Source organism: Podarcis filfolensis, assembly GCF_964270895.1.
Source record: "Podarcis filfolensis genome assembly, chromosome: 2".
In the NCBI taxonomy this organism is placed as follows: Eukaryota; Metazoa; Chordata; class Lepidosauria; order Squamata; family Lacertidae; genus Podarcis; species Podarcis filfolensis.
The window spans coordinates 91474227-91501994 of record NC_139605.1 but is presented as its reverse complement, the minus strand read 5'-3'; the positions used below and the strand labels follow the sequence as shown (position 1 = coordinate 91501994).

General features: G+C 46.2%; 2 protein-coding genes across 10 annotated transcripts in view; one reads left to right on the top strand and one right to left on the bottom strand.

Moving 5' to 3' along the window:
- HEATR9 (HEAT repeat containing 9) overlaps positions 1 to 10839 on the top strand; it is a 29872-nt gene extending 19033 nt beyond the window's left edge. For 4 of the 5 annotated variants that reach the window (XM_083598211.1, XM_083598212.1, XM_083598210.1 and 1 more), the window contains 5 exons: positions 4095 to 4168; positions 7390 to 7441; positions 9308 to 9394; positions 9505 to 9596; positions 10655 to 10839. In XM_083598211.1, the coding sequence (XP_083454337.1) occupies positions 4095 to 4168; positions 7390 to 7441; positions 9308 to 9394; positions 9505 to 9596; positions 10655 to 10739 (390 nt within the window). In that variant the 3' untranslated portion in view covers positions 10740 to 10839. Of the gene's footprint in view, positions 1 to 4094; positions 4169 to 7389; positions 7458 to 8248; positions 8415 to 9307; positions 9395 to 9504; positions 9597 to 10654 lie in introns of all 5 variants that reach the window. The other variant, XR_014544343.1, reaches the window with a different exon arrangement.
- The window catches only part of CD300LF (CD300 molecule like family member f), a 122008-nt gene that overhangs the window by 2638 nt on the left and 91602 nt on the right, over positions 1 to 27768 (bottom strand). For 3 of the 5 annotated variants that reach the window (XM_083598262.1, XM_083598266.1, XM_083598263.1), the window contains exons 3-8: positions 16854 to 17183; positions 16556 to 16640; positions 14761 to 14873; positions 13622 to 13665; positions 12321 to 12461; positions 12027 to 12161 (exon numbers count right to left, since the gene is read on the bottom strand). In XM_083598262.1, the coding sequence (XP_083454388.1) occupies positions 12027 to 12161; positions 12321 to 12461; positions 13622 to 13665; positions 14761 to 14873; positions 16556 to 16640; positions 16854 to 17183 (848 nt within the window). Of the gene's footprint in view, positions 1 to 11117; positions 12162 to 12320; positions 12462 to 13621; positions 13666 to 14760; positions 14874 to 16555; positions 16641 to 16853; positions 17184 to 18439; positions 21255 to 27768 lie in introns of those variants that run through there. The other 2 variants (XM_083598265.1, XM_083598267.1) reach the window with 2 other exon arrangements.

Genomic DNA, 27768 nt, shown 5'->3' with positions numbered 1-27768 from the left:
AAGCTGCAACGACGCCTCTACGCTAAGAAGGACCTAACGTTCCAGGTCGCTCTGGAGGAGGCCCTGGCAACGGAAGCTGCCGAGAGGTCGACGCAAGAGGCACGGCCGAGCCAGCCGTCCCAACCGAGGGTCCACCACGAAGACCTCACCGACGACTCAGGATCCAACAGGGACGAGGTGCACCGAGTACAGCAGCGCACTCAAGCAGCCCACATACCACAGCTGCCTCGACGAGAAGCAGGGAACTGCGCAAGCTGTGGAGACAGTCACGAGAGGAGGACCTGCCGTTTCCGCAACGCAGAGTGCAGGCAGTGCAGAAAATTGGGACACATCGCCCGGGTGTGTCGAGCTCGGCCCACCCGACGCCAGGCATCAGATGACCAATCCAAGAGCCCCAGGTCCCGGGGCCCAACACACCAAGGCAACTCGACGGAGCTCACGGACTTCCAGGTATACCAGTTGCCCCACCCCAACGTAGAGAAAATTTATGTAGAGGTACAGATAGAGGGGGCCCCATGCCGCATGGAGCTTGACACGGGTTCAACTCTATCCATAATCTCGGCAAGGACCTTAAGGAAACTGTGTCCTACTGGGGGTCCCAAACTCAGGCCGGCCCCATTCACCCTCCGGGACTTCCAGAAACGTAAGGTCCCCACAATGGGGGTGGGGACCTTCAGGGTGCAATACCGAGGGCGGACGCGGCAACTGGACTTGCTTGTGGTCAAGGGCCCCTACATTAGCTTACTGGGATTGGCATGGTTTGGACCACTGGGGCTAGCCGTCACCGGGGTGAACCACACTACCTTACAAGTGGACGTGGACGCCATATGCAAGGAATTTCCGGGGGTTTTTGATGGGAAATTGGGACAGTATACGGGCCCCCCCATTGCTCTACAGCTTGACCCCGCAGTACGACCAGTCAGGCTCAAGGCCCGCCGGGTCCCGTTCGCCCTGAAACCCCGTATAGACGAGGAATTGGACCGACTCGTGGAGCAAGGAGTGCTGGAGCCGGTGCCTAATGCCCCCTGGGAAACCCCAATCGTCACACCCGTCAAGCCTAATGGTTCGGTCCGCATCTGCGCAGACTACAAATGTACCATAAACAAGGCCCTCACGGCCCATGCATACCCAGTGCCAGTGGTCAGCCATGTCCTTGCCACCCTGGCTGGGTCGAAAATTTTTGGCAAGCTGGACTTGGCCCAAGCATATCAACAACTGCCAGTAGATGAGGCCACAGCAGAGGCACAGACGATTGTGACGCACAGAGGAGCGTTCAGGGTAAAGCGGCTGCAATTTGGTGTCAGCGTGGCACCAGGCATATTCCAGAATCTAATGGACTCTCTCCTTAAAGGGATTCCTGGCGTTACCCCCTTCTTCGATGATGTGTTGATTGCCGGGCCCACACCAGAGGAGTTTGAGGACCGCCTCCGCACCGTTCTGCACCGTTTCCAGACGGCGGGTCTCAAGGTGAAGCGGGAAAAATGTCTACTAGGAGTGCCTCAGGTGGACTTTCTGGGATTTATGGTGGACGCAGAAGGGGTCCACCCGACTGGGGACAAGGTACGGGCCATTTGTGATGCCCCAGCGCCCAAGAACAAGACTGAACTTCAGGCCTTCTTGGGACTATTGAACTTTTACCATTCCTTCCTTCCCCACAAGGCGGCGGTAGCGGAGCCCCTACACAGACTCCTGGACAAGCGGGCCCCTTGGGTGTGGGGCCAGCGCCAGGAGGCCGCATTTCAGGCAGTCAAGGACTTGCTTGTCTCAAACTCGGTCTTGGCACACTTCGACGAGAGGCTGCCGGTGGTGCTAGCATGCGACGCCTCACCCTATGGCATTGGCGCTGTCCTGGGACACCAACTCCCGGATGGAAGAGAGGTACCGGTGGCATACTTTTCCCAGACACTCAACGCAACCGAGCGGAACTACTCGCAAATCGACAAGGAGGGTCTGGCAATCGTGAAGGGAGTAAAAAAATTCCATGATTTCTTGTACGGGCGGCCCTTCACCGTGGTGACTGACCACAAGCCCTTGCTTGGCTTGTTTGCCTCCGAAAAGCAGACCCCCCAAGTGCTGTCTCCTCGTGTCCTCAGGTGGTCAATTTTCCTTGCCAGCTACCAGTATGCACTGATTCACCGCCCTGGGAAGGCGATGGGCCATGTGGACGCCCTCAGCAGGCTACCACTACCGGAAACAGGCCCCGACCCAGCACCTGCACAAGAGGTTATGAGCCTGGAGCTGCTTCCCGACCGCCCCATTCAGGCACAAGAAGTTGCACACCATTCCAAGAAAGATAGGGTCATCTCCCGGGTCCTGGACTGGGTGTGGAGGGGATGGCCCAGCAGCAGCCCCGGGCCAGAATTCGCCGGCTACACAACCCGCAAACATGAACTGTCGGCCCACAAGGGGTGCCTGTTATGGGGAAGCAGGGTCGTTGTTCCCCAGCCCCTCCGCAAAAGGGTCCTCACAGCCCTACACGAGACACACCCAGGGGTAGTAAGAATGAAGGCCCTTGCCAGGAGTTATGTGTGGTGGCCGGGGATCGACGGAGAGATAGAGGCCTGGGTGAAACACTGCCAGGCCTGCCAAGAATCCCGCCCAGATCCCCCAAGGGCCCCAGTCCAGTCCTGGGAGTCCGCCCGAGCACCATGGTCACGCCTGCATGTGGACTTCGCTGGCCCCTTTCAGGGGAAAACATTCTTCATAGTGGTGGACTCCTACACCAAATGGCTGGAAGTCGCACTGGTACCGTCCACTTCTACGTCCGCAGCCATCCGGGTACTACGCAGGCTGTTTGCAACCCACGGGCTCCCTGACACTCTCATCTCAGACAACGGGACTGCATTTACGTCAGGAGAATTCCAAACCTTCACAGCACAGAACGCCATCCGCCACATCCGTTCGGCGCCATTCCACCCTGCCACCAATGGCCAAGCAGAACGCATGGTGCGGACCACCAAGGACACCCTTCGCCGCATGACGCAAGGGGATTGGGAGTACCGCCTTGCCACATTCCTCCTAGCACAACACAGCACCCCCAGCTCAACGACTGGCCGGAGCCCCGCTGAACTACTAATGGGTCGGCGCCTTGCAATCAGATTGGACCGCCTTCACCCCGATAGAGCTCAGGATGAGGAAGTGGTGGGGGAAGGCAGGAACCCCCGGACCTTCGAGGCCCAGGACCCAGTGTACGCAAAGAATTTTGGGGCAGGCCCAGCATGGGTACCCGCCACAGTCACCAGGGTCACTGGTCCCGTGTCGTACGAGGTGCTAACGGATGGGGGGCAATGCTGGCGCCGCCACTGCGACCAGATACGGCGACGATTCACGGGAGAAAACCAGGAGGAGGAAAGGTCAGAGGAGTCCCAAGGGAACAGAGGGGCAGTGAGGCCCATAGAGCAGGAGGGGCCAGCAGGAGAGGCAGAATCAGTAAATACAGAGAGGACCCGCGAGGCCGAAAGGACACCGGAACCAGAACCACGACTGAGCGAGCCGGTTGCGCCAGACCAAACAGCCCCATCACAGCCAGCATCCTTGGAACATGAGCCAAAACCTGAACCCCGGACCAGGGTACACCCCAGGCCGCAACGCACACGTAGGCCACCGGCGTACCTCGAGGACTATGAATGCGACCTCCCGGGCAGGACTGGAACTTAGAGGGGAGGGGTGTTATGTACTGAGTTGAATAGGATCCAAACTGCAGCAGTCTGATTGGTCCTAGAACAATAGGATTCAGAATGCAGCAGTCTGATTGGTCCTAGAACAATGCAGCAATATGATTGGTTGGCAGGAACCACCCAATCATGCTCCAGATAGAAGTGAATCCACAACCTGATTGGCTTACAGTAGAATTCCGGAATTAGCCAATCATGTGCAGCCCATTGTGTAAATAATGTATATAAAGCAGATACCTTGAGGGGACATTCATTCATTCCTCCTCACCACTATGAGCTGAATAAAGAGCATGAAATCACTTTGCGACTCTGAGTATATTTCAGAAACTATGATTAATGGTGTTGGTTCAAGGAAACAATAGGTATAAAAGCACAATTCCTAGATGCCAATATCAGGTTTGTGTCTCATCCTTCACCCAGGTTGTGAGGCAGGCTGTTGCCTCAACTGTTGAAGAACTGAACATAAAGAAGCGAGTCTGGGACATAGTGGAGAAGTAAGCTGCAAGATAAGGCAATGATTCAATGTATATTCCATTTTTTTCCTTCAGTGAGAGAGACCCTAAAGGTGGCTGTAACTTTCACACTTCTCAACTGCAGGCGTCAAACCACAAAAGTGCCACCTAGTGTGAGGCTGTGTACACCCCATAAAAGCACATTTTCCCCCTCCCCAAAAACCTGGGAACTGGATTTTTGTTAAGGGTTCTGGAAACTGTAGCTCTCCATGTGCTAAACTACAGTTCCCGGGATTCTGGAAAGCGGTGCTTCAATTGTATGGTGTGTATGCAGCCTGGGTGCAAAAGGAGCTATAGGGCTGCACCTGCCCACACACTTTACAGAACCCAGCATTTGAACCATAATTTCATGGATTAGAATCCACATTCTTAAGGCTCATGAAATCTTGTATTGTCTTAAGCTGCATACAGATGATTATTAGAGAGTTTTAAAAAAATATTAAAACAAAGTTATTTCAGGACTTATATACCTTTAAGGGAATTCCTAGTGGGAAGGGGCAGCGGTGGAGCAAGCCACACATGCCCTGTGCCCAGGGGTGAGGCCAGTTGCCCACGGGGCGAGCTGAGGCAGGGCAGGACAGTCTGTGGGGCCTCTGAGGAGTCTGCCTGCTTCCTCCCACTCAGCTGCCCTACAACTGAGGGGGAGGCAGCGAGTGGACTGTTTGGGGCAGCGCTGAGCCTGTGGGCAGCCAAGCCACCGCGTTACTCCAAGGAGAGACATGTGGCTCGGGCGCGCTGCAGGCCCCACGGTGAGTGCCACCCGGCATTTTGTCACCCCCCTCAGTGGTGACACCCGGGGCTGCCCGCCCCCACCACACCCCTGGGAAGGAGAGGTAGATGCTGAGAGACAGTGCAAGTCCCATTTAGAGTCAGAGAAGGAATCTCCCTGGAGGAGGAGAGGCATGGACTATGCAGACCACTGGCTTTTCTGGGAAACAAAAATCCTTGGCTGAGCTGCTGGAGTAGGTCGCAAAGTGGCTTAAACAATATTGTAGAGCTGTCATTTCTTCAGAACACACACATTTATTTATTTATAAAAAATCTTGACCTACTGTGGTCTCTGCTCAAACTAGTTTAGCAGCTTTTTGTAGTGCTTTAATCTAGAAAAAAGGCAAAACTACCCTACTGAAGCATGATCTGAATATTGCAGCAGCAGATGATGATGGTGATGATGATATTTATACCATGCCCATCCAACTGGGTTTCCCCAGCCACTCTGGGCAGCTCCCAACAGAATATTAAAAACAGAATAAAACTTCAAACATTAAAAACTTCCCTAAACAGGGCTGCCTTCAGGTGTCTTCTAAATGTCAGATAGATGTTTATTCTCTTGACATCTGATGGGATGTCACAGGGCGGGTGCCACTACCGAGAAGGCCTTCTGCCTGGTTCCATGTAACTTTGCTTCTTGCAGTGAGGGAACCGCCATAAGGCCCTCGGAGCTAGACCTCAGTGTCTGGGCTGAACGAGGGAGGTGGAGATGCTCCTTCAGGTATACTGTCCCAAGATCCCTTTTGCATCTATTCACATGACTGAAAACCTCTTGTGCTAACCATGCGTCACAGCAGACTCCTAGAGCACATTTATTAAACAGACTGGTCCTGAGGCTTGCTTGCACAGAACTGAAATGGTGGAGGGGAACCTCACAACCCGCCTACAGAAATCCCACCACATCTGCCGAACTGCAGGAAGAGTGATGGCTACATTCAACTTCCTTTCAACCCATAATACATGAAATTTGGCAAGACATTGGTGTGAACCCGCACTCTAATTACATAACATATTCCGGATTGGAGTCCCGTGGCTGCTTTTTCAGCTCAAACATGCTTTTAAGAAAATAGGTTTACAGTGGTACCTCAGGTTAAGAACTTAATTCATTCTGGAGGTCCGTTCTTAACCTGAAACTGTTCTGAGGTACCACTTTAGCTAATGGGGCCTCCCGCTGCTGTTGCACCGCCACCGCACGATTTCTGTTCTCATCCTGAAGTAAAGTTCTTAACCTGAGGTACTATTTCTGGGTTAGTGGAGTCTGTAACCTGAAGCGTCTGTAACCCGAAGTACCACTGTATTGCAATGTGTGATTTTGCCATATAGTGAAGCTCTGTGAAAGGATGGGTGGTTTGCCACATATGTGCTCCTGAGGCAAATTAAAAATAGAGGAGGGGAAGTACTGATTTTTCTGTTAGGGATTGAAATATACTAGGCCAGAGGCTACTTGCAATCTAGTCATCTTTGCTCCATGGGAAGAGGCTGCTGCAATGCGGAATTAGGGGAAAAAACCAAACAGATCAAACAGGACTCTTTAGGCCAGCAACAAGGCTCTGCCCTCACCCATTATATTTGCAGAGTTACTGGGGTTGCTGTCTTAACCCCATATATTTAGGATTAAGCCACATTGAATTCAATAGGATTTACATCTGAGCAGGCATGTGGCTTATCCACACTTCCTCTTGTGTCTCAGCTGCTTCCCTCCCCTGCTTTTTAGCGCTCAACTGGAGCAGGCAGCATTTTGGGTTTCCCCCAGATTGCCATTTGTTCCCACCTATTGCTAAAGAGTGGGCTTTCCCTGGGAAAGGAGAAGGGCAAGGGGAAAACCGCTCGGAACCCATGCTTTCTAGGCATGGCACAAGCAGAAGTGTGAACAAGCCCTTGGCGAGGATTGCACTGTAAACTACTGCTGTTCACAGGATCAGAATCATAGAGCTGGAAGGGACCATGAGGGTCATCTAGTCCAACCCCCTGCGATGCGGGAATCTTTTTGCCCAACATAGGGCTCGAACCCAAGACCCTGAGATTAAGTTGATTCAAAGCTAGTGCAAAGGAAGCCATGAAATAGGACACTTGTTGCTGTTGTCCCCCACCCAAACCCCCCCCAAACATCCATCTGTACACAGCCTTGTAACCTGATCCTATGCATGTTTACTGAGAACTAAACCTCACTAATTCATTCCCAAATAAGTGCACTTTGAACTGCAGTCTTATTCTCTGGCATCTCTCATCCAGATATGGGAAGTTTGCATCAGGAGGATATCGCTTTGGTTGAACTAAGAAGGGCATATTTGAAAAGGGTTCTTTCAAATTGTTGAGAAATAATATCACAGTGGAACTAATATCTCTTTTTTTGGGGGGGGGATCTCATGGATATGAACATTTTTCTCCTTCTCCTCTGAAATGTCAGTAAATGCCTCCTTTTTTGTCCATAGGCAGCTAAGGGATGACAAAGATGAGATCCGAAAGAAGGCTGTGATTGCATTAGTAAGTCACACTTCACGTTTAGTCACATAGCCTTGGAGCTGTCAGCTTGCAATCACAAAATGTGCATTATTATTATTATTATTACGCAAGCAGTGCTTTTTTTCAGGAGGTACTCAAGTGTAAGCAATATGGGCGCCTCTTTTTGTTGTTGTTAAAAAGTGTGGCACTTACTGTAACAACTTCATGGGGAACGCTGGCACCTATTTTTCTAGGGGGGGAGCACTGTATGCAAGGATACATAGATTAGTGCTCAACTGGAGAAACTCTGCTGATGGAAGATATCCACCAGCTGAATGAGAAGGAAGGCTGTTTACCTCCCTCTCCCCACTTTACTGACTTCCAACAGCGAAGAGACACAAATCAGATATTGCCAATAGTAAGCTGCATACTTGCCTTTGGGATTAAACTGTTACGATAATTCCAGAGCCCCAAGAATGTCTTCACTACTCACCTAAAGGCCAAGGTGAGAGACTGGCTGGACTTCCCAAAGGAGGAAAGTCCATAACCATCACATTCCTAAGCCCCACATGCCCCAGGCAGCCAAGTCTCTGAATCACCTTTTGCCAACCTGGTGCCTTCCAGCTGGTTTGCACTGCAATTCTCACCACTCCTGACTATTGGCTGGAGCTGATGGGAGTTGTATGTAGCCCAGAAACCTGGAAGGCGTCAGGCTGGGGAAGGCTGCTCTGAAGGCAAAGGGGCGCAGAACATGGTCTCCAGTGATGAACATATGCAAACTCAGAGATTCCTGGTCCCAAGCCGTTTTGGGCTTTGTTGTTAATAACCAGAACTTTGAATTGTGCCCAGAAAAGAATGGGAAGCTGGAGCAACTCACATAACACCAGAGTGTAATGTACTCTACAAAACTGACGCCAGCCAACCATCTTGATAGCTATGTTTTGCACCAGCTGAGGTTTCTGAACACTTTTCGTGGGCAGGAACTCAGAGCATTTGGAAGTCATCTAATTTGGAAGTGAGTTGTATGGCCAAGGCATGTGTGAGTGTAGCTGGGTCTGCCTTTCCCAAGAAATTATTGGGCCTAAAGCTCTTGAGAACATTCAGAAATACTTGCAAGACATATAGGCACTTCCGGACTGTCACAATTTCTGGTATTCAGTAACATAGCAACAAATTCAGGCTGCACAATTAGAATCAGCCAGTCTGACTGTACCAGGAATAAGCCCCACTGGAGCCCCAGCTGAAGCTGGACAAAAGGCTATTGGACCAAAGTATCTTATAACAAGGTGTGGTCCAGGAGTACTCCCAGATTTTTAGGTCAACATCCTATCCAATGGAATGGTAGTCTTCCTGGCCAATAGCAGTTCTGTCTTGCGGATATTTAATTTCTGTTTGTTTACCCTTAACTCTTCCTGTTTGTAGATTATACATTTGTGTGTAGATTTGCTTAGGGAAACGAAGCTCCTCAGATACATGTGGTACTGAGACCTCCGGGTATGGGGTGGTATATAAATTTTTTAAAAATCAATCAATAATAATAATAATAAATAATAATAATTCATGTGTCAATCTATTATTGTGAGAAGAAAAGTGCTCTCTGATCATGAAAGATGGCTAGATTAAATGTTACGGCACACCATTAAGAATAAAATATATATTTAAAGAATATAAATGAGTAAGTTAATTTGGATATGCAGAAGATATTAAAAATAAAGGAACTGCAGAAAGGGGGGAAGGAAGTCAAGTTTTAAAATGTCAAAATGATTGTAAAATCAGTGAAATGTATATATCTGAAAAGTATGAATAATTTTTTAAAAAAGAATAAAATGCCAATTTGAAAATGGGAACCTTTTCTTCATCTTGTTTTGCTTTACATAAGTGACACTTTGCTCCTCTGCCTCTCACTAGGGTGTCCTTGGCATTCGCAATAAGAATTTGTTCTTTGCCATGTTGGAAATGCTGGAGCTAGACACCTGTGAGGATGTCCGCATACAGGTTAGTACCAGGGCAGTTCAGAGGCATGTAGGATGGAACCTTCTGTGCTGCTTGCCTGTGTCTCTTTTGATGATCAGTAACTTGGGTGTCTCCCTACATACTCCTCACAGGTTGTCAGGGCATTTTCCACTTTGGGGATGGACAACATGCATGTGAGGAAGAGCCTTGTGAAGAAAGCACAGACACAAGGGATTCTCGCCAGGTATGATGCACATTAAAGGTAAAGGTACCCCTGACCAATAGGTCTAGTCATGGATGACTCTGGGGTTGTGGCGCTCATCTCGCTCTATAGGCCGAGGGAGCCTGCGTTTGTCCACAGACGGCTTCCGGGTCATGTGGCCAGCAGGAATAAGCTGCTTCTGGTGAACCAGAGCAGCGCACAAAAATGCTGTTTACCTTCCTGGCGGAGCGGTACCTCTTTATCTACTTGCACTTGACATGCTTTCGAACTGCTAGGTGGGCAGAAGCTGGGACCGAACAACGGGAGCTCACCCCGTTGCGGGGATTCGAACCGCCGAGCTTCCGATTAGCAAGACCTAGGCTCTGTGATTTAGACCACAGCACCACCCACATCCCTATGATGCACGTTAAGGGGTGCACAATAAAGTAAAAGCCATGCCTGATGCAACTCCCTGAGAGCAGAAGGTCTGTTTGAAGGCTGTATCAGAGCAGCAATTTCCTAAGAGGCAGGGACAAGGGAATAAGTGGTGAGGGGTAAAAATCCCAGAAGCAGCCCCTGTAAAGTCAAAGTTGAAGCAGAGGCATTCTGCAACCAGCTAGAGTACGTTTCTTAGTTGCTCAGAACCTTCGGCAAGCTTGATCAGGGCGCTTCTTATAAGCCAGGAAGCATCCTCAGCTGCCTGCACATCTTGTTGAATGGAGGTTTCCTTGTCTGGTCCTTCCTGCCATTTCCTTATAGAGGATTTGGATGTGTGGATGTGGTGGGCATAACAAGGAGTCACAGGTGCAAATGGAGTGTGCTAAAAATGTGTCTCTTGGGTTCCTGGAACTGGGCACTTGAATTCCTGACATGGGGATTCTTAGTTCAGCATCAGGTTTCCCATGCAAAATGCTACAACGGCAAGTGAACATTGCAAAAGGGGTGTGGGGGGAGGGAGAGTGTTCTCTGGGGATAGGTAATTTACTAACTGGCAGGATAATCCTATTAACGGATTCAAAAATATGGCGTCCCCCAAAGGGAGTTTTTGCTCACCTTCCTTTTCTTTTGCATTCTCCCTGGCTCTCTCTCCTGCTTCGCAGAGAATGTTCCAAAGCCTTGGAGTCACTTGATAAGGTCTCTGATGCCCAGAAAGAGTATATGCTCCAATCCTTCAAAATCTACTGAGACGACTTCTTTCTTTTTGGATTGCGAGAGCAGAATCAAGGCAAGGCAGATGGAATAAAACATCGCCTCTGGTTTTCCAGTGGCAAAGTGTGTGAGAATATATCTGAGCAGGCCTATTCACAGAGCGCATTTCTTGAGCAGTTGTGGGCATCTCACAAGTTAAGTTGATGGCAGATTTTCAGACCATCTGGTTACCTATCACCCAACTGGACTTTCTATACTATTTTTCTTTTGACTACCAGAACTCCTGCCCAAGGTCCTTTGTTGATTTCCAAGCTTCTCCGTGTCAAACTTTGCTGTGTAGCCACAAGAAGCAGAAATGCGTTTCTTTTTAAACGGGAGAGCCTATAATTAATGCTGCAGATTCAAGTTCTAGGATACAGATTATTGTTATTGTTTTATTCTCAGTTTTCTAAACAGCTGATTGAACAATGTCCTCTGGGTGGCGTACAGAAGGCAATCAAATACAAAAACGCATTTGGGTCAGTTAAATAACCTCAATACAAATAACTCAGAAACCGACATAAAACTATCAAAACCAGTATAGAATAAATACAGTGGTACCTCTGGTTACATACGCTTCAGGTTACAGATGCTTCAGGTTGCAGACTCTGCTAACCCAGAAATAGTACCTCGGGTTAATAACTTTGCTTCAGGATGAGAACAGAAATCGCGCTGCGGCAGCGGGAGGCCCCATTAGCTAAAGTGGTCTTCAGGTTAAGAACAGTTTCAGGTTAAGAACGGACCTCTGGAATGAATTAAGTACGTAACCCGAGGTTACCACCACACCCAGCAAAGAGTAATCAATTTGGGTCCAGATCTAAATACACTACCAAAGCATATAATTGAAATTAAAAGGCCTGGGATAAAAAACACCTGGTGCCCAAATTGCTGCAGCAGGCAAATCTTTCTGGGGAAGGTATTCTGCAAATAAACAGCATATAGTCATGCATTAAGGTACATTAAAGCCTCCCTCCCTGCTCACATTATATTTACCTCTCTGGCATATGCTTTCTCGCTGTATGTGGTTGCAGCTAATGCAGATCCATCATTTTCCTTTTACTGTAAGAGTAGGATCTGCTGTCATTTTCCCGTTCCCCAGCAGCTGGTTTTGTTGAAGCAGAGCAGTGATTCAACCTCATTTTATTGCAAGTTACTCTTTTAAAGGGGAAGGGTCTCTGAGCTAGAGAAGTGGTCTGGAGCCTGGATAATAAAACCCACATGACAGTGCACTGAGAGAAACACTTTTGGATTTCTATATATATATATTTAATGGTCAGGCTTCACCTCTGTATAAAAGACCTCCTGAGCAGGTGTCTCTGGGTGGGCTGGCCTGGAGAGATTTATGTTGTTGTAGATGTGACCATGATGATCTGAAATATCCAGGCTGGCATAAGACACCTCATCTTGCTCCTCTGAAGTCTGAAAGAGAATTAGATTACAAATGCTAACAAGTATACAACAAGCCTCAGGCAGTCTGTAGGTAAGAGCCCTGCTGAATGAGACTGAAGGCCCATACTGGCGCAAACAGATGGCAGTGGCTAATAAGGATGCTGGTTACAGCATTCATTTTCTTCCTACCTTTTCCTGGGAGTGAATCTCTTCATAGTCATTTTCAGGAAGGACCTTAACAATCCTGTAGAGTCCCGCCTCATTATGGTCTGGGGGCTGGTCAGAAATGGTGTTCTCATTCTGAGTATCTTCAGTATTGTGGGTAGGCATCTGTGAGAGGGGAAGTAAACGCAGTTTTGAGAACAAGTCACAGAAAGGGAGCTTTGTACTCATCTGAAATGGCCCTAACTTGGTACTCAAGAAGATTTCTGCCAGCCAGCCAGATTGCAAACATGCCACCAAGAACAAACTTTTCAAGAATGAGGCCTAATGTATGCTGAAATCTTGGCTGTATTAGCAGATGCACTGTTGCTGGTGGTCAAGGAAAAAGAGGTATATAAAGGAGAATTCCTGAGTGCCAGCAGAGAGTTAAAATCACAAAATATGCAGCATGGAAATATAAATGGTTAGACCTTTAAAATATGCCCTTGTGAGTTCCCTCTTCCCCCAGCATAGGAAAAGACCACATGTTTGGTAAGTTAAACATTTGCTTACTTACAAACTGTTCAAAGATGTGATTCATGTGCCTACCCATACAGCGTTCAGAAAAAGTTGTGCAGGCTAAATTTAGTTTAGTTCCAAAGTGGTGAAAGTTATCAGGAATGGCTGATGAGAGCCATGCGGTTGGAGCTGGAGCAACTAGTTTGGAACCTCTTTACATGTTGAGCTTCTCAGGTAGACCGGGGAGGGAACTCCCAAGGTGAGGGGAAGTGGACTTGGCTAAGGCTGGCAGGACAGCTTACTTACTCTATGACAGAGCTTTCAAAACTTTTCATGTTGGTGACACACTTTTTAGACATGTATCATTTTGCAACACAGTAATTCTAGCAAACCGGAGGTTAGACTCACCCCTTTCCAGCCCTGGGAGGAGCACGGGGAGTATTCGCGTGATACACTGCAGCCGAAGTGACAGGCTGGAAAACTCTGCTCTATGCTATTAACCCCTTCATGTATTAAGTAGACTTAAGCATGTTTGGTATATGAGGCTGGTTTACCCACAGCTGTGATATCACATTGTGGTATTTTAAGACTCACTTTCACCACATCTGAAGATCTTCCTCATTGCTCCTCAGTACTACCGTTCCACTTCTCAGAAATAAGAATTTTAGACTGTTCTGGTGCTACTTATTGTGATTGCATTAGTGTGCCTTGTATATTGCGGCAAACCACTTTCATGTATTTTTCATGACATAGTGGTATATAAATATTTATTTTATAAATAATATTAATAAAAAATCTTATCATGGAGTGATGTGAGATTTTTGCCTTACCCTTTCTGGTAGATTTAGCTCCTCTTTTCTCTGAAAATGTGATTCTGAAATGGATGCATCAATTGGAAATCAGGTCAAACTAAGCAACTACAACAAGAGGTTAGGTGGTAAGAAAGATCTGCTTGACTGAAATTCCGCATTGGAATTACACCTACTGGAGATCATATTGAATTTTTATTCTGTGCTTTTATCCTGTGCTTTTATTTTATGAGCCTCCCTGAGATCTTTGCATGATGGGTGGTATATAAATAATAAACAGACAAATAATCCTAGGCCTATGTACTCAGAAGCAAGTCCTGTTGAGTTCAGTGAGCTTATTCCAAGGTAAGTGTGCATAGATTTGCAGCCCTACGACCACAGAACCTGAAATATTGCTAATCACTACTGCCAGCCATGTGGCTTCTCAGTATGCTCCCTGTCACTCAGGCCCCTCTTAAGATTCCAAGAAGCTTGGGTCTTAATATTTGTCTGAGTCTCTCCTTTCTTCATATTGCACCCTCTAAATGGGTTGTATCTAAGCTAGTTCTAAAGACTCCATCAGTAAAAGTATTTATCTTTGTGCAACAGAACATTCTCTCCCTGCACACACGCTAAATCTGTTCTGGGGCTGCCCCCCACTCTTCCAGAACAGATTTTGGGGTCAAGAGGACCAGTGGTGATAGAGGAGTCCCATGTCACCAGCATGAAAATTTAGTTGAATATCTCCTGCTGTCATGTGGTTTCCCCCACCCCCAGTTGGAGGCTCTGTAGACTGATGCATGTTTACTTAGAAGCAAGTTCTCCTGTGTCCAGTGAAGCTTACACCTAAGTACCATATTTTTCCATTTATAAGATGCCCCCATGTATAAGACGCCCCCTATTTTTGGGGACTCCAATTTAAGAAAATGGGGGGGGGGGAGATCTATCTGTGTTTAAGACGCCCCCAAATTTTGGATATTATTTTTTAGGAAAAAACCTAGTCGTATACACAGAAAAATACGGTATGTGTGCAGAGGTTTGTTGTCTCTTAGTTTTACAAACAGGTAACATTCAAAGGTGAATTGTTTAACAGAGCTCTCGTGTTAGGTTTATGCAGAATAAAATTCAAGTAGGAAGGAAGCGTGCTCAGGAATACACGAAGAATACAGCATCGTTCTGACCTGTTTTCTTCTTCCTTGACATCACAAGCAGCACCACAGTCGCAAGTAAGACAAGAATAAATAGTGGAATGATACTATATATCAAAATGTAGAGCTTTGAATCTGCGGGGGTCCTGGCAAAAGAAAAAAAAAGAATATCAAATTTCACATATTTCCATTAGCCATTTCAACAATGGCCATTTCATTTAAAAAATACATCCTTCTTACATAATATGCAACTTTGTTCCACTTGTTTATTTTATTGATTCTTCAGCATATCTACTTGGGAGTCAGTCTCACTGAACTCAATCCAACCTTAGTCAGACATGCACAGGGTTGTGCTGTCAATCTCTGATTCCTCCTCCCTCCCCAAAAATGATACATAGGGAAGGGATTTTCTTTTGCAAGAATCCAAGCAGATATTTCGATGTGATTGAAACACCTTCAAAATTACCATTGTCATCCGGTCTGCCCCAGATTGTCGTGTTGACCCAGGATGAAAACAGAAGATGATATGGATAATGTGCACAGAGGTCTGCACTGCTCTTTTTCAGAGATGTTAAAATCGGAGCAAACCCCAAAAAAGTCAATCAGATTGGAGAGTCTAACATTATATACATGATTCCACAACAGATACAGCTTGTTTTATTCATGTACCTTATGATGTACGGTAATTTGTTACTGATCATCATTATCATTAACAGCAATACTGTAATTTATGAATTGCTTCTGTTGTAATTAATGGCCTTGGAAAGGGGTTTGTGGTGGGTGGCTCCCACCCGTTCGACGTCACAGCAATTGATGATAAGTCGGAAAGTTTTGGAAACAAATTTCTAGCTAACCAAACCTTTTGCATTTTAATGATTTACGTTTTTTACGTGGGCTCTTGGGTTATAGACATACACGTAAAGGTAAAGGTACCCCTGACCATTAGATCCAGTCTTGACCGATTCTGGGGTTGTGGCGCTCATCTCGCTTTACTGGCCGAGGGAGCTGGCGTACAGCTTCCGGGTCCTGTGGCCAGCATGACTAAGCCACTTCTGGCGAACCAGAGCAGCACACGGAAACACTGTTTACCTTCCCGCCGGAGCGGTACCTATTTATCTACTTGCACTTTGACGTGCTTTTGAACTGCTAGGTTGGCAGGAGCAGGGACCGAGCAACGGGAGCTCACCTCGCAGGGATTCGAACTACCGACCTGATCAGCAAGTCCTAGGCTCTGTGGTTTAACCCACAGCGCCACCCACATCCCTTTTAGACATACACATACTTGTGCCTTTTGTTATTGTTGCTCAGTCATAATTCTTGCAAACATAACCCCCGCAAGAGCAGATACTGAAGGGACTGTCAAGAGACACCAGATCATGCAGATTAAGCATTGCCAGTCCCAGTTTCTAAGTTCCTTCAGTGGGCTGCAAAAATGCTCTACTCCATCAGTCTGCAAGTCATAGAAGTAGAAGTGTTCCCAACCCTGCAAGCATGGAATAGTAAAAACCAAAGCCAATTTCTGTTCAAACAACAGCACGGGGCAGCAACATGAAAATCAAAAAGTTGTAGCAGTTTCTTCAGACCTAGTATTCTCAAAAGTGCCCAGTACCACAGCTCCCTCTGTGGGAAACATCTGCTGTCCATTACATCAGTATAAACACTATATTTTGGACAGATATTCACAGGCATCTATTCCCCAGTTAATCTGGGAGAGATTAGCTGCAGGGTTCTTATATTTCAGTGGTCAGTGACAAAAGGGGGAGATTAAAAGTAGGTCCTACATAGAAAGCCCTTCACATGGTTATAGAAAAGGAACCCAAATACTCACTCTGTAGGATCTGGGCTGTGGGTAGACTTTACTACGGAGGTGATAAATTCCGGTGTTTCTGTAGTTGATAACTTTTCTTCTGGATCTGAGGGGGGTGAGGGGTGGGGGGAAAGGACAAAAAAACAAAAAAGAATCAACAAAAATTGTGGTCATAGTTCCTCTGCTATATCAAGAGCATTCTGTATTTTACTGCATGAAGAGAAGGATTTCATCTATTCATTGATGTTCTGGAGATCTTTTCTTTCTCCATTTCTGCATTTCTATCATTACAAACAAGGAGAGGAGGAGAAGCATTTACCTGGAGAAACTGTCACGTTCACCCTGTGTCTGATATTGGGCAAGAGACGTTCTATAACACAGTAATAAACACCGGAATCATCCAGATTCAAATTGTCCATGGTCACTTGAAAGTAGTGCTCTTTCTTATTCTCTCTGAGGGAGACTCTGCCCATGTACACCTTTCTATCTGATGTTATTAAACTTTTGCATGAAGACAAAAATATGCCTTCTTTCATTTTGCACCAACTCTTAGTGTTATCTTCAAAGGTTTGTTGATAATGGCAGCACAAAGAGAGAGATTTCCCTTCATATCCATGTACTTCAACTGGACCGGTCAGTCGCCATGTCTCTGGGGGAAAGAAAGAGAATCATTCATTGGAGTCAATTAGGTTGACACCATGTTGCTGGTGTTGTCAGGCTACAGGGAATCCAATCCCCCTCCTTCACGGCTGACAGCCAGAAATGGGGAAAACAAGAATTTCTTACCAAGGTAATTTATTCAATATTCACAGACAGAGATATGCATAATGCTGCCTCTTGGATAATGGCGTTGCTCTGAGTAAAGTCCCACCCCCTCCGTCTCTCCTATTATACGTCATCAGCTGATCTGTGCTTTCTGCCTCTGAGCTTTGTTCTCCTACTCGCAGTGCCCGCCTGGACCTGGGTGAGGGGGGGTCTGGCATGCTTTCCTAAGACACTTGAGTCTGTCAGCTGTCTCTCCCCAGGTGGTGCTTCCTCCCCCTCCTGCTCCTCTCCCAATATTTCCCAGCTTCTCCCCTCTGCAGCCTCTGAACTGTAACCTTCTGCAAACCACTGTTCTAAATCTATACTGTCTCCCTCTTCTCTGGGAAGTGCAGGAGGAGGGGGGGGGGCGGTCTCCACCATTCCTCCTCAGGCCAGTCCTTGACAGGTGTGCAGCACTGCAGTAAAGCCAGGCCATTCATTACAAGACAAGTATTTCCACGTCTCTGCAACAAGCATTCACAAAATTGTTCTTCCCATAGCCCCTGTGAGAGGCTCTGGCCCTGCTTTTCCTGTGAGTGGCCTTTGCACCAAGCGCCTTTGGGCAACCAGCTTGTGGATATTAGTAAGAGGGTACCAAAGTATCTGCATTAAAATGAAAAGGTTGTTCAGGCAGCATCATTTAGTACAGAGGTGCTAGTCTTGGGCATTATTGTATTATTGGATAGTCTCTTTACTGTGTGTGTGTGTGTGATACACACACACACACTTTGCGACTACGGATATTTACCAGTATATTTTCCCACCTTGTGGAAATTTCAGAATTGTCATAGTGTAATGTTGGCTTTGAAGTTTGGAAACATTTGTCTTGTAATGCGCAACTGTATTCTGAGGTGAGCTTCTTTGCCTCTAAGCATGGCACCAAACAGTTTTTCTAATTCACCGGGAAAAACAAGGAATTTTTGAAAATGGGCATGCCAACCAATTCAGCAACTTGTGCCAGCAGCCAACCACAAATCAGGGCATCATGTCATATACACAGCAAGATTCCAAAGTAGTTATTTGGGTATATGCACATGCAAAAGATTGCTATGCCAGTTTGCAACAGAAATAGCATGTTTGCAACAGAAATAGCATGTTTACCTTTCGCTTTCCACCATTTGTCTCTCGAGTCTTCTGTCTCTGGACTTTCAGTAGTGACATCCCATGCATTTTGGCAGACTTCCTCCTTATGGTTCAAGATCTGTGGCCTTGACGTAGCATTTTTCTTTTCTTTACCTGAAATTAGCACCCAGCCCAGGAGAGACAACATCCTCAACGGTCTCATGATTCTGCTTCTCTTCTCTGCTGAAGTTGGAGGGAGGTAAAGGGTAGCCAATCTCTCCCAGAGGCCTCAAGATACTCTCACAAGTTTCTGGCAGGAAAGAGAATCTTCAAAGCTCACTGGCGATAACTTAACCCCCACCCCTGAAAGCAGAAGTGCTCAGCCTTCTTCAGAAATAGGGGGGAAAGGACAGATTCTGTTCTGCAATCCTTAGTATGCAAGCAGCTGTGGTTAGTGTATTCCCTCCCCCCTTTATATTAAGAAACACACATGCTAGCTGAGGAGAATAATGTAAATGCATTTCAGTGGACCGGAATTACTTTAACCAATACTATGACCTAGTGTAGTTACAACTGGGCTGTGATAAGCAAGACAAGATGCACAGTATTTTCCCATAAGAACATGAAAACAGCCCTACTGAATCAGAAGGCCAGTGGCCCATCTGGTCTTAGAATTGTAGAGTTGGAAGGGATCCTGAGGATCATCTAGTCCAACTCCCTGCAATGCAGGAATATGCAGCTGTTCCATACGGGGATTGAACTTGCAACCGTGGCGTTATCAGCGCTGCACTCTAACCGACTGAGCTAGTCAGGTCCAACATCCTGTCCTCACAGTGGACAGTTTGATGCAGTAGCTGAAGTTCTCTCATGGTGGTGTCACCTCATTAGAGAGCTTTCTGCTCCCCGTTCCCCCACCATCATATGGTTTAATTCCCTGTGATGCACAAAGAGACGGTGTGGTTACAAGTGAGTTGTGCGGCAGGAAGTGTGGGAGCTGAAGCTCTCTTCCGGTTGTGTCTCCTATGCATCCAGATAATTGCAAAAAGCAGAAACAGGAAGAAGGGCGTTTTCAAGCTGGTCGGAAGCAGGAAGTACCTATAAATAAGATATCTGCAGCACAGCAACAGAAGAGAAAATAGAAGAAAACAAAGCTATTTCCCACCATTCGCTAATGAAAAAGTTCTGCATACGCAAAGATTATGTGGCAGCTGGGCTGCAGTTTTAAAGCAACGATAAAGCACCCAGGTCAAAAATATGTAGGATGCGTTTCAGATGTTTGTGAGAGAGAAATCACTTCTGGGACCACCAATGAACTTAATATATAACTGAAGGGAGGCCAGACTTGACGGTATTGAGCAGCACAAAATTTATTATCCCGTTAACGAAGAATGGCAGACCATGAAAAAGATACTGCAAACTGCAGCTTAGTTGACAAAGCGTGTGTGGAAAAGGCTCAATGTGAATGACCTATGTAGGGAGAGATGTGGAGATGAGCACTATAGAAAATGCTAGAATATGCAGGATATTGGCCAACAAAAGCCCCACTAAGCACCCTCTTTTCTCAGCAACTGGAAGAAATAATAATAATAATAATAATAATAATAATAATAATAATAATAATAATACCTGACCATCTGGCTGGGTTTCCCCACTTGCAGTTTTGCCTCAGCCATAAGGACTAGGAGCTCAACTTCTCCAAAATAGAAACGATGAGTTTTCAAGCACTATCAGAGACATCAATTTTCTACATTCCCGTTACATTGTGAAAATGGTATAGTTGGAAATTACTCTGACTGTCAGCACACAGCAAGGTGCTCGTGTAGTTACAAACAGGGCGTCAGAATGCTCAGTTGTGCTTTGCCAGTCATATTTATAGAGGGAGCAAGGTCTGGTTGTTCAGTTATTGCTAATTCTTCTTCTATATCTAAGAAGGGGGCTAAAAATAATTGATGAATAGTGTCAACTGTTGCGGGTGAGCTGTTTGCACTTTCCAAAATGGCAGACGTATTTCGCACAGGAACTGAGGTAATTGATGGTGATGAGCTCTTGAGCAATAAGATGAAATTTCTCCTCACATAGTGCTTTGTCATTCTGTGGAAACTCATGGCCATGAGGAGGTCAAGTCATTGAGAAACTGGAAATGGAGGATTAGTGTTCCATAGTTCATACCCCCGAATGCAGTGCCTTGGGGGCATTTTCAGGGCATAAAACTGTGATCTACTTGCAAGAAGTATCCTCAGGCCTGCCCATCCATGCCTTGAGGCTGTGGGGCAGTGACAGGAACCCTGCTTGAAAGCTGGCCTGCCCAAGTCCTCTTCTTTACAGAGCTACAAAGATAAAGGTAAACATTCCGTTTGAACACTGTCTTCGGCTCCAGTGTTGGACCATTTCGATCGGATACACCCTGCTGATGTGGATAGATTCCTCTGAGCTGCCAGGCCCACCACTTGCCCCCTTGACCCATGCCTGTCTTGGCTGATTAGAGCGTACCCAGACATTGCATGGATCCCCCTGGTTGAAATTATCAATTTGTCCCTTGGCACGGAGACATTCCTAGGGGAGCTGAAGGAAGCAGTGGTGTGTCCGCTCTTAAAGAAAACTTCATTAGATCCTCTTGTTGTAGTGAAGTTGGGAAATCTTGGTATGTCAAACGCTGGTTCACGCAGGAGTGAGGCATTGTGGGAGAGATAAGATTGTGGCCTTATGGGGAATGGGTGTTTGGTCTCTTTAAAAGTAAAACTCTCTGTATCTAGAAGTGTGAGTCAATTACTGGTACATCTTGACTCTAGGCAGGATGAGATGTTATCTGATTTGCAGACCCTGGCACAGCTGGGGGCCTGAGCGTGGATTGGGTTGTAAAAAGGCACAGGAGGCTATCAAGTCATTTACAACTTAGGAGCCTGGTACAGGTAAGAGAGGCCTGGGAACCTCTTTTGATCTTAAGGTCTCTGAGTCTAAACAAAGTTCAGCTGTGCTGGTCTCCTGACAGTCAGGAGTATCTGCCCTCCCTTCCCCACAGGTGGGCGGGTATACAGCCATTGGTACAGCCATTGGTAAATTGGTAATTAACCTGAAGAAATGATTGGTCCCTAACCTGTCCTCCACGTGGGTTTTCAAGGATAAAGGATTTGGGAATTCAGATGCAAAGGGCAGAACATCTTGCCCTGGTACGTCACCTGGGGGCGTTTGACCAGTGAAAGAACTCTGCTGTGTTAACTCTGCTGTGTTTTGAACTATTGTTGCTGTGTGAGTATGGTTTTAGCTAGTCATACTTTACAATGTTTTTAATTTTTGTTTGTAACCTTCTAAGAAATGTGCAATTTTTTGAGGAGCTTTTTCAATAACCTTGGAAAAGGACTTTTTGTCTTTTGTACCCTGTGCCTTTGCTTGGGGAAGCTAAACTAGAGCTTACCATTTGGACACCTACCTGTTGAATTTCTGTCTGCGTCACAGTAAAGTGACTCGGGACTGGGCAAACCTGGTAAATATCGAAGGGGGGTTCCCCTCCTTGAACCCCATTCGAGGGTGGTCCAGGAAAGGAGATGGTGGCATCTTTACCGTTTGGCTTGTGATTTGCAACAACTAGCGATTTCTCCCCCTTCCTGGCCAAGTCCTGCCAGTGTCTAGGAGGAATGGTCGGGGTGTGTGTGTGTGTGTGTGTGTGTGTGTGTATAGTCCCACTTACTACACTTGTCCTTTCTTGAGTTAAATAAAATGTTTTGCATAAAATAAAAATAAAAACCTTAAGTCTGGAGGAGGAGGCCAGAAGTCCCTCAGTGCAGTTAATGTGCCGGTGAGGAAGGGCTAAGAGTAGGGAGTTTACTTCTCTGAGGCCCAGAGACAAGGAAACATGTACCAATCCATTGTTCAGGTTATGGAGCCATGTGGTTTGGATTTATAGGAGCCCGCACTGGTTTTTGACCCTGCTCTATTAGCAGTGTTATGTTTAGATATATTTATTGTTGCCATAAAAAGGTAAAGGTAAAGGGACCCCTGACCATCAGGTCCAGTCGTGACCGACTCTGGGGTTGCGCACTCATCTCGCTCAAGAGGCTGGGAGCCGGCGCTTCTCCGCAGACAGCTTCTGGGTCATGTGTCCAGCATGACTAAGCCGCTGCTGGCGAACCAGCGCAGCACACGGAAAAGCCGTTTACCTTCCCGCCCGAGAGTGGTCCCTATTTATCTACTTGCACTTTGAGGTGCTTTCGAACTGCTAGGTGGGCAGGAGCTGGGACCAAGCAACGGGAGCTCACCCCATCGCGGGGATTCGAACCGTTGACCTTCCGATCAGCAAGTCCTAGGCTCTGTGGTTTAACCCACAGCGCCAAATCGCTGCGGGACCTAAAGGTCTTTTGCATTGTTTCAGGGAATAGTATAACCCTGTAAAAGGTTCAGAGCCATCTTGAGTGCAACGTGTACATGATATATTTTTTAACCTCATAGGGACATTATTCCTTGTGACTGAGAACTGTGAGTATTTGGAAATAAAGCTCAGAAGAAAAATGTAGTGTATTGAAGTACTGGTGTCAGTTTGCAGCTTTGTTATTGTTCCATTTGAAGGAAAGAGACACTGAAAAGAAAATTGGTTGGCCAAGAGATGGCAATATGATGTTCATGAGTATGAAATCCAACTCTTTTGTGTGTTTTTTAAAAAGGAACTTTGTTGACATTTGCCTTCCCTGCAAACGATGATAAATGTTGGGTTCAAAATAAACAAATCAAGACCAAATTCCCATGGAGATTGCAACATCCTTCAGGGACTCGGTGCTGATCTGAAACTTGTGAATGTGTTTTAAAGGGTTAGGTGCAGAGGGTCTTGCTTTGCATCAATTTGTAGAGGTCAATGAATTGTTATTTGTTGTATTGGTCACAGGTAATTTGCCAGAAAACATCCCCCCCCTCCCCAGTTTCCAATAAACATTACAAAAAGTGGCACTTGCCCATGAAAACTAGCTCCCATTGTAATTTGCTGCAGATGGGTTGTCCAAGTTAGATAAATGTTTGAGATTGCAAATCTAGTAGATTGGCCACATCTTTTAAAACACACTTAAAAAGAAAGCATCTAAATAACCTGGGGCACACCTTTTATTGCTCTTTTTTAGGGAAGATCAAGCCTATTAAGACACAAATAGTTTGAATACTGGAGTTATAACAGCATTACCTAAAACAATATATTATGTAAAGAAGCACAATATATTATGTAAAGAAGCTTAACAGTTACATTGGTCACTATGGGATTACTGCGCAGCATTTTCTTGCCACATGGCAGCTGAAGGTCTCTTCTGATTGTATCTTCTATGCATCCAGATAATTGCAATGACCAGACCCAGGAGGATAAGGGTTTTCAAGGCGAAAAGCACAGAAATCAGGTATCTGTATAAATGAAACAGAATCATAATCATAATAATACACCACCCATTTGACTGGGTTGCCCCAGCCACTCTCAGCAGATATATAATTGCTGATAGAAGAAAACAGGACTATTTCCCACTATTCTCTAATATAGAAGCTTTGTGGATTAACACACCACAGCCGGTGCTCCCATTAGCCTTTCTGAGGGAATCGACTCTAATGGCACTCAAGGGTGGCATCTGGGTGTTGCACCCGCCTCCCTGCTTGCTTGTAGCGGCAGTGCCTCCTCCCCCCAGGGACACTGACTTCAGGAATACAGTGGTACCTCGGGTTACATACGCTTCAGGTTACAGATTCCGCTAACCCACAAATAGTAACTCATGTTAAGAACTTTGCTTCAGGATGAGAACAGAAATTGGGCAGCAGTGGTGGGGCGGCAGCGGGAGGCCCCATTAGCTAAAGTGGTACCTCAGGTTAAGAACAGTTTCAGGTTAAGAACAGGCCTCCAGAACAAATTAAGTTCTTAACCTGAGGTACCACTGTACAGGAAAACTAGGAGGAATGGCAGCTAAAAATGATGGAATATGCAGAGTTAGCAGGCCTAACCAGCAAGGTGAAAGAACAAGGAGATCAAGTTTATAAAGAGGAATGGAAAATTTTTGTGGAGTATTTGCATATAATTGTAAGAAAGTGAAAACGCTAGCAGGATTAATGTCAATTCAACAGTCTGGTTTTGATGGAGGTAATATGAAAAGGAGGAGAAATTGGTTGGTTGGAATAGAATAGAATAGAATAGAATAGAATAGAATAGAATAGAATAGAATAGAATAGGCAGTAAGAATGGGAAACTTAAAAGACCCATGAAGGAGAAGGAGGGAAGTTGATGTATTTTATAGGTAGATGTTTATTTGTGGAAACTGTATAATTGAAAACTTTATTTAAAAAATGAATTACAAACAAGGAATATAGGAAAACAGGCCTTGCTAGCCACCAGGAGGTGGCAGCATGAAAACCTTTTAGAGGTTGCTGAGCCAAAATATCAGTGACATCACATGTTTACACAAAGGGAATCTCAGTACTTACTCTGTTGGACTAGGGCTGAAGCCTGATTGGTTGGTTAGTTGTTCTTGTGTGGTAGTTATTATAAAGAGATCAGGTTCTGACTGACTGCCAATTGCTGTTGTTTCTTCTGAATCTGAGGAGGAAGTTGAACAAAGATGAAGAAATGAACAGTTTCAGCAGCAGTTGCGGAAGAGACACTGAAGAGACCAAGAACTTCAGAAAATGTGAAGAGGGACTGGCAAATAAGGGATAGTTCCAGTGAAACAAAACAAGAGCCATGGTCAGATCAGTTCCTGGTGCAACTAGACTTCTCCGCAACCCTTCCCATCTGCAGGGAGGTGAGACCAATTTGAATGGTCTGCCTCTGCCACTTAACGGATCCAAATGGCTTCAAAAGAGTGGTAGGGGCAGTGCTTTTTTCCCCTTTAAAAATGTTTAGGGGTACTCTCATTTTGACTCAAGAAAATCACCATTTTATAGTTCAAATTGGGGGAAATAAATACAGTAGCTAAATGGGCAAAAGTACTGTACAAAGATTCACAAAATGTTTAGGAGTATGTGTACCCCTGCGTCCCCCCAGAAAAAAAGCACTGGGTAGGGGATATATTATTATCCCATGCTGATGGCCTCTCAGCTGATACTCTGGTGGCCCACTGGAATGTCTAGTTAACCAGGGTTATAGACTGTTAACTCTGAAGTGCCCTCTCCGATTGCATGGAGCTGGGATGACCGTGTGGTTTTCCCCAAGGCTGAAGGTGATGAAATGATCTCTGAGAGGACTAGGGCACCGGTGGGGGGGGGGGGAACATGTCCTAAATTGGACTGAACATAGGTTAGAGCTCATTGCAGAGCCTACCAAATCGCAATAGCGATTGCAAAGAAGACCCTTTTCACTGTCTCTATGGCATCTGCAGAAAGCGGTTCCAGGAGACTCTTAGGTGGTTTGTAGTCTAACAGAACCACCTTTGCCACTGAGGTCCAAGAAGGACTCCAAAATGTCCTGCAACGATTTTGCAAAGCTTTTTGCAGATAAAATCACCCAGATTCAGAAAGAGGTAGGCACCACTGTGGTAGCAGGGCTGGGGTGGGAGAGTTTCAGTGCTCTGTCTAGTCAAGTTGTATAAGATCAATTTCAACCTGATTTCCTCCGAGGAGGTAGACAGTGTGCCTGGACGAGTGAAACTGACTACCTGTCTCCTCGACCCTTGCCTATTCTGGCTCATAAAAGCAAGCCAGGCTGACTGAGACCCTACCTGCCTGCAGACTGTCTTGCAAGAGTGGTGCATGCTTTGGTATTCACCTGCTTGGGCTACTGCAATGTGCTCAAGATGGCTCAGAAGCTACAATTAATCCAGAATGTGGCTGCTAAACTGATGACTGGGAGCGGCCGCTGGGACTATACTGTATAGCACTGTATAACATCTACCCTGAAAGACCTGTCATGTGACAAAGGCCTTTGAGAAAAGAAGCAGTAAAGTGCTGGAAAAAGCTGAAAAGTTCAGATTCATTCTTCTAGCTGACTCATTCTTTATACAAATATTGTTTCAATTACAGGAAGTAACACGGAGCCAGGAAGCATAAATACATGGGCTCAGTGTGCTCTTTACTTTTTATTTCGCTTTCTTCCATTATTGTTTATACAATGTTTGTAAAGAAGTCTTTTTGCCTGAGTAAAGTTTTTCGTTTTTCTGTGAATTTTGACTCTTTGTTTTGACTTTGTTGTGCAACAAGACCTACAATGGCTCCCAGTAAGTTTCTGAGCACAATTCAAAGTGTTGGTTTAAAGCGGAAGCAGCTGCTGGGACTATAATAATAATAATAATAATAATAATAATTTTTTATTTATACCCCGCCTTCCCCAGCCAAGGCCGGGCTCAGAGCGGCTTACAAGCAATAATAAAAACAAGATGAATGATTACAACTTAAAAACAAAAATAAAAAACAACATTAAAATAATGGAACATTAAAATATTAAAATGTAGCCTCATCGCAGGAGGAGAAGGAAAAGAAAAAAGAAAGAGAGGGAGGGAGGGAGGGAATCAAACTGGCTCCAAGCCAAAGGCCAGGCGGAACAACTCTGTCTTACAGGCCCTGCGGAAAGAAATCAGATCCTGCAGGGCCCTGGTCTCATGAGGCAGAGCGTTCCACCAGGCCGGAGCCAGAGTTGAAAAGGCCCTGGCTCTGGTTGAAGCCAATCTAACTTCCTTAGGGCCTGGGACCACAAGGGTGTTGTTATTTATGGACCTTGAGGCCCTCCGTGGGGCATACCAGGAGAGGCGGTCCTGTAGGTACGAGGGTCCTAGGCCTATACTGTATAACACCTATCCTGAAAGACCTACATTGGCTCCCAGTATGTTTCTGAGCACAATTCAAAGTGTTGGTGTTAATATTTAGATCCCTTAACAACTTTGGTCCTGTATACCTGAAGGAGTGTCTCCTCCCCCATTGTTCAGCCCAGACACTGAGGTCTAGATCCAAGGGCCTTCTGGGGGTTTCCTCATTGTGAGACATTAACTTACAGGTAACCAGGCAGAGGGCCTTCTCAGTAGTGGCACCCACCCTGTGGAACACCCTCCAGTGAGTTGTCAAAGAGATAAAAAAGTACCGTATTTTTCGCCCTATAGGACGCACTTTTTCCCCTCCAAAAATGAAGGGGAAATCTGTGTGCATCCTATGGGGCGAATGCGGGCTTTCGCTGAAGCTTGGAGAGCGAGAGGGGTGAGTGCGCACCGACCCCTCTTGCTCTCCAGTATTCAGGAAGCTATCAGCAAGCCTGGGGAGCCCGCGGGAGTTCCTGCAGCGCTCCCTAGGCTGTGGATAGCAGCCTGCTGCACGGGGCGCGGGGCACGCTCAAGCAGAGCGCCCCGCGCTCTGGGCAGATATCCACAGCCTAGGGAGCCCTGCGGGAGTTCCCACAGGGCTCCCTAGGCTGTGCATAGCAGCCTGCTGCCCGG